This window comes from Pyrus communis, chromosome 16 (assembly GCF_041283825.1).
Source record: "Pyrus communis isolate YQ-2024b chromosome 16, ASM4128382v1, whole genome shotgun sequence".
Classification (NCBI taxonomy): Eukaryota; Viridiplantae; Streptophyta; class Magnoliopsida; order Rosales; family Rosaceae; genus Pyrus; species Pyrus communis.
In genome coordinates, this window is record NC_142580.1 from 4,199,553 (window position 1) to 4,205,761 (window position 6,209).

General features: G+C 35.3%; 1 protein-coding gene across 9 annotated transcripts; it reads left to right on the forward strand.

Annotated features, from left to right (window-relative positions):
• The first annotated feature begins 756 nt into the window (after window positions 1-756).
• Window positions 757-4,200, forward strand: LOC148689840 (sister chromatid cohesion protein PDS5 homolog D-like). 9 transcript variants are annotated; one of them, XR_015957600.1, is made up of 8 exons: window positions 757-1,112; window positions 1,387-1,590; window positions 1,702-1,832; window positions 1,953-1,991; window positions 2,214-2,276; window positions 2,363-2,420; window positions 3,190-3,255; window positions 3,867-4,124. XR_015957600.1 is itself a non-coding variant. In XM_088687350.1 (7 exons), the coding sequence occupies exons 1-6, from the start codon at window positions 930-932 to the stop codon at window positions 2,397-2,399; spliced, it is 657 nt and encodes a 218-aa protein (XP_088543476.1). In that variant the 5' UTR covers window positions 757-929; the 3' UTR covers window positions 2,400-2,420; window positions 3,867-4,065. The 9 variants fall into 9 exon arrangements, 7 of the variants coding, with proteins under 7 accessions (XP_088543476.1, XP_088543479.1, XP_088543475.1 ...); XM_088687350.1 differs by lacking the exon at window positions 3,190-3,255 and having other exon boundaries at window positions 3,867-4,065; XM_088687353.1 differs by lacking the exon at window positions 3,190-3,255 and having other exon boundaries at window positions 2,214-2,271; window positions 3,867-4,065.
• Window positions 4,201-6,209: the final 2,009 nt, after the last annotated feature.

A 6,209-nucleotide genomic window follows, 5' to 3' on the forward strand; every position in this document is an offset into this window, starting at 1 on the left:
TTCGCTGGAGGGACCAACGTTATTATTCTTTGTAACGAATGTTCTTTTCTTCTTCGGATTTTTGTAAAGATTTTAGAGATCTTTAATTTATGTTCGTTCATCATATATAGTGTGATTAATTTTTATCCGATATCGTTTATATTTAATTTTAAATAAAAATATTTAAAATAATTTTTAGCTATATAATATACGATAAATTAATATAATTTAAAAATTCAGATCATATAATTTAAGAATTCTCGTAATCCTTACGAAAAGTATCCGAAGAGGAGGATCCTCATTCTTTTGTAATGGAAGGGTTTTGGATTAATTTCATGTGGAACGGACTAAAAAAGGGCACGCCGGGTTTGACTGAAAAATGAGTGGAAGAATTTTCCCCCGTTTCAAAGCCGACAAATAAAACGCGGGAGGGTGGAAAGTCCACAGTGCCCTTGGGGACGACGTGTCAGCTTGTGCTCCTTGGAAGGCATTGGAGATTTTGCAAATTATGACATCAACATTTGATCAAAGAATAAACAAGGACACCGATTACCAAATATGTCAATAGCACGGTGCAAGAAAAAAATGTCAATAACACATTTATTTATATATACTAAAAGCCGGTGGATGACTACTGTTCATTAACAGTGCTCCACCGGTTTTGCCCCTCTCTTGCTGTGTAATTTTTAGGTTTGTTTTGGATTGTGCAGTGAGTTGACGATTTTGCCCCTTTCTTATTTTTGATGCCGCGTGTTGCTCTTCTTGGAAAGGTGCTCTGCCCGTTGTTTTTCTCTTTTGCACAGCTTTGCCCACGCGTCCTCCATTGTCTTCCACGCTCGATCATCCTTTCCGATTCCATCTCTCCAATTTTCTTTCACCTTTCCATTTGCTTCTCTCAGCCCTCATTTTCTCAGTTTGCCCTTGATCATGTATGGTGCCCGTGCGTGAAGATGCTTCCTCTTTTTCTTTTCCTCTTCTTTTTTCCTCTTTTTATTTTCCTCTTCTTTTTTGTCTCTGCCGTTCCGTTTCTCTTAGTTTTCCGTCTGTCTTTTGATTTCGATTCCGATCGGATCTTCTCGAAGGTGTTTGGCGTTTTCCCCCCTGTTTTGAGCGAACGAATCGCTCCCGTTGAGGTATGTTGATTTAGGTGTTGGTTTATTTTATGTTTGGTTAGGAAGAAATTTTTATGAAGGTGGTTTGGCTGTGCTTGCCGTTGTTTTCCACAAACGAATGGCACGGTTTTAGGTGCGTTGATACTCTCATCAGAAATTCTAATCTGTTGCGATACGCAATGTTTCAAGCTGTGTTAAGCATAGCTATAGCTTATATCTCACTTCTTTTTTTCTTTTCTTCATGTCTTTAAAGATTGTGAAAACCTGAGATCCTCTGTTTCTTTTTGTATTTTAGGAAGCTGAGGGTGTGTTGTCAAATGTTAGGCAAGCACCACACAGATCCATGCAAGATGCATGTCTACCGATAATGGAGGCATTAATTTCTGATGAGCTGTTTAGGTACTCAGATATGCATGTGAAGCTATATGTTGCTTCTTGCATTACTGAGCTTACGAGAATAACAGCATCGGTTCCTCCATACAACGATGAATGGATGAAGGTACAACAGCTCCAGTAAACTGTCTAGGATCTGAAGTAATCGTTAATCATTTTGAAGTCCTACATCCTGCATCCTCCAATGCTTATATTTTAATTTTATGGGCTCTTATAGGACTTTATTTCTCATTTATTGGTTGAACAAGAAATCTTTCAGCTGACTGTAGCGGCTTTTGAGAAACCTTCATGTGCTTCCAGTCCCTTTTTTATAGAAAGGCAGTTTCCATTCTTCATATTGTTGCAAAGGTTAGGTCAAGCTTGCTGATGCTGGACCTTGGTTGCAGTACATTAATTCTTGAGATGTTCCAACATTTCCTTAAAATAACCCAGTAAGAGCTTTATTCATGCTGTTTATTATTTTTTTAGGGTATTATTGCGCGATCTTGCAAGCCTTTTCTGGGTGAGGTACATAATTTATACTTTTGCTGATAGATTTCTTTTTTTTGGGCAAATTTTTTGATTTGGCTGCCCATTTTTTTGTGGTTCAGTTTGTTTCTCTATTTTCTGTTTGGTTAGGAGGAACATTTTTCAATTAATTGTTGTAAGATTCAGGTCTTCGCGTTTTTTCTTTATTTTTTTTGTGTTTCGTGTGTGGTTGTTTCGTCTGATTTTGTTATTTCCTTGCAGGAAATATTCATCTTCCAATTTTAGGGTATTATTGCGCGATCTTGCAAGCCTTTTCTGGGTGAGGTACATAATTTATATTTTTGCTGTTAGATTTTTTTTTTTTTTCCAGCAAATTTTTAGATTTGGCTGCTCTTTCGTTTGTGGTTCAGTTTTTTGCGTCATAATTCCCAAATTGAGAAATGCTGAAGGGGAATAGCTTGGAAAATGGTATGACCATATTACATATATACGTGAAATTTCACTGCTTCTAGATTTGATTTCCACCATCCATTGTGTTAGGTCGGTCAAATGTACTATTTGATTTTTGGGGTTGAACAATGCGACCTGAATCTCAGGTTTAAATTTTTTGTAGCCTTGAGTTGAACTTGATCCAGAGCTAATGCAAATGGATTTTTATTATTCCTATATATAAATGATGGCTGTTGAATTTTTTTTTTCATTTATTGATATCATATTTTGCCATCACCTGTGCCATGATGCAGGCTCAGATTGTAACACTTGAGAAACTCACTGCCGTAAATCTGCCTTAAGAGCTGCAATTTTTCTAGAGTCATATATATATATATATTAGTTACTCAACTTTGATGATAGAAGTCATAATGTTTGTTCTGCTTGCTTCCAGGTGTGTCTCTTTTGATGGTTTTCCGAACATTATTCCACTTTCACTGTACTATGCTTAGCAGAACAACCCAAACATGATTTCTTTTTTCCTAATCCCAGTTTCTGGAATTCAAGACAAGTATCCAGACAATTTTGACCTTGAAATATTAACAATGGTTGTGAAGAGAAAGAAGAAGATGATTATAGGCTACCATAGGAGCGAGGTCAATGAATTTCGTTACCTTTAAAAACGATTGAATTTCACATATTGTGTTCTGGAAAATGAGTAATCAATCGCTAATGCGGAAGTAAGCTATTTTAAGTTTTGGTCCATATTCAGATTATTTGATTCACTCCTCTGTTGCATGTGTTTAAGATTCATCTTGGTCGAGCTGGTTAAGAATGTACAACTTGAAATTGTTGTGGGTGGTCTCAAATTTGTGTAAGAACCGTGAATCTCTTAACACTCTTCCTTATCTCTAATACTCTTCCTTTTTTTCATTTTCTGTTAATTGAGCTCCCAATTGATCCTTTTTTGTGATTTTTGTTTTCTGGGTTTTGTTTGGTTGTTAAGAAGAAGCCGAAGGTAAGTTTAGAAGCAATTTTTGTTCTGTTTTATATTATTGTGGTGCTAACTATATTATTATGGCACTTAAATTTAGTGCAGTGTTTGAGATAAAACTAGCGATAGCTTATTATCATTGTTTCCTCGGATGCAGTCATGAATTAGTTTAGCTTATGAGTCATCAATTTTCAATTTTTAATTATAAAGTGTTACAGCTAATTAACATACTTCAAATTGCAAAACAATTAAAAAAATAAAGTAGCCTTTACTTTCCCCAAAATAAGGAAGAGGCATCATTATATGCACCGAAAGGCTCTAGCCTTTCCATTTGTTTTTTTTTTTTCGCCTTTTTCTATTTGGACGAAAGTAGATGGCCACTTGGCCACTAATTGGTTAAAGCATTATTGTATTGTTTCTCTATCTATTTGTAGTATAGATAAAAATGGATATTATGGTGTGGTTACAAAATTTGTATTTCGTTTGTATAGATTAAATGGAAGACGAAGGTCCAACTCCACTTGACCAATTGGTGGCATATAAAAAGGTTGTCAAAATTAAAGTGCATTTGTGTAGAATATGGAAACCAAAGTATCCAAGCATGGACGATAAACATACAAGCTTACATTGTATATTGGTTGGTGAAAAGGTAATTGATTATTTTTTAGTAAAATTAGTTTATAAACATTTGATCTTCTGTGTTAAGGATGAGTTATTTGTTTTATTGCATATGACGAGGCATTTGACAATGTTTTTTCTGTGAGTTACAGCTCTGTAAAAATTTTGCTCCATTTTCTTCTTAATGTTTATCTTAGTCTTTGGTTATTTATATGTTAAAAGTATAATCTATAGTTATATTTTCGTTCCCGCAACAACGTGCGGGTAAAATTTACTAGTGTACACTAGATGAAAGTGGGGTGGTATTGGTATGATTACCGTACCAAAACTCATGTATCGATTATCATACTAAATTTTTGGTATGACAAAATCTATTACCATTATCGTGCCAAATTTTTGATATACCGAATTTTGGCATGCCAAATAGTTCGGTTAGCATGATATGGTAATAGTAATTACCACTTTGTTTTTTGCCATTCTTTTGGGTCAAAATTTGATTTTTTTTTTTTTTTTTAACCAATTCAAGGCCCAAACATGTTTTGGCCATTCTTTTTGGGTTTCTAAAACTTTTTCATTTAATTATGAGAATTTTATAGAGATTCATTTAAGAAACAAGAAGTAAATAGATGAAAGAATTGCCGAAAGAACATAACATCCCTAAAAAAAATAGTACAAATATTCCTAAATTATATCTCTACATTCTTTAAAATTGTACAAAAATTAACTTGATAGAAGAAGTCAGGGAGAAAGACATCCCAATTTGATGAAGGAGAAGATGAGACGGACTGCAAAGAGAAAGAGAGAGTTGCCGGAACGGGAGCAACATAGATGAAGCCGATGACTAGATGAGTGAAAAGATGAAGAGTCACAACGCAAGAAGGCTTAGGTTTTTTTATTAGGAAAGTAAAGGTTAGAGGGTGAGATGATTGGATAAATGACTACTAAAAAAATATAAAGTGCATAAATAATGATAATAATACCTAATTATATAAATAAATGATATAATATTAATAGTAGTGGTATGGTACGGTATACCACTGGTAATGATTTTGAATACCATTACCGTACCGAAAATGTATGGTACGGTACAAATACCATACCATTACCAATGGTACAAATTTTTTGGCACAACTTTGATATGGTATGGTTAGTAATTCGGTTGGTACGGTAATTCAACAAAAACTTCCACCTCTAGATGAAAGTATGCGTTAGTAGGGACGTTACATGGTTGAACTTGTAAGGATGTCTAATAAGAAGTCTGTCACGTTATCACGATGACTCAAATTAACCAAACAACAAAGAGAGTTTGTAAAAGAGTACGGTGTGAGAGGTTGGAACCACTGGACCCTCTACCATACTGAATTTTTTCTTTCGCTAGACACCATGTTGGTCTCTAGGGACATAGCCTTGTAAGAATCAGAATGGTTTCAGGCCTACTCTCACATTTTCTTCACGCAGAAAAAAAATTAGAATTATGCCTTTGATTTTCGAAGATATTTCAAGGTATTAGGGACCCAACTATAATCTTTACTTTATTTCTTTCACTAGGTTTGAAGTAAGGTTGGTGGTTGTTATGTTGTTAACCAACGTCACTGTGAATTTTGAGGGACTCAGGTGATTAGAAGAGGGAGAGAGAGGAGGTAGGCGAGTGAGCTTCCTTCATTCTTCTGCTTAAAAGGACTTTTGGGAGTTGAATTGAGGAAAAGGATGACAAGAACATCATACCAAAACCAAACGATAGTGGTCGGTAGCTTAGGACAGGGCATATCTTTATTTTTCTTGGATCAAGGAAGAATTTTAGGGTGAGACTTTTGAACCCCTATTGAGTTAAAATTTTGGCTCCGCCACTGTTGGTCTCATTCGATAAATCAACCCAAATACTTCATGAGCAATGGCCATCCCCAACCAAAAAACATGAACTCTGCTTGTATTCATGGATGAAATTTGAAATTTCTATCGATACATTTCACTCAATCTACATATCGATATCTGATGAGTTTGCAATCAGAACTTCAATAATTCGTTTACCGTTTCAATGCTTTGCTTGACGTTCTCGATGGTATGGCACAAGAAGGCAAACATGTATCGTCCTATAGAGCCTCCAAGTTCTGAGTTTCGGATACGTGTACATGTACATCCTTCAGAAGGTTTAGGCTAGTTTGTCTGGTCCGCTTGCAAAGAACTGAGAAGAGCAAACACATATCAGTTGGGTTCTT

Bases quoted from the DNA above. Each gene is read 5' to 3' on its own strand.
- LOC148689840 (XM_088687347.1), top strand. From the start codon at position 930: ATGCTTCCTCTTTTTCTTTTCCTCTTCTTTTTTCCTCTTTTTATTTTC. The intron at 1,833-1,952 runs GTTAGGTCAAGC...TTATTTTTTTAG, and splicing joins TTCTTCATATTGTTGCAAAG to GGTATTATTGCGCGATCTTG. The intron at 2,272-3,866 runs GTGAGGTACATA...TCGTTTGTATAG, and splicing joins ATCTTGCAAGCCTTTTCTGG to ATTAAATGGAAGACGAAGGT.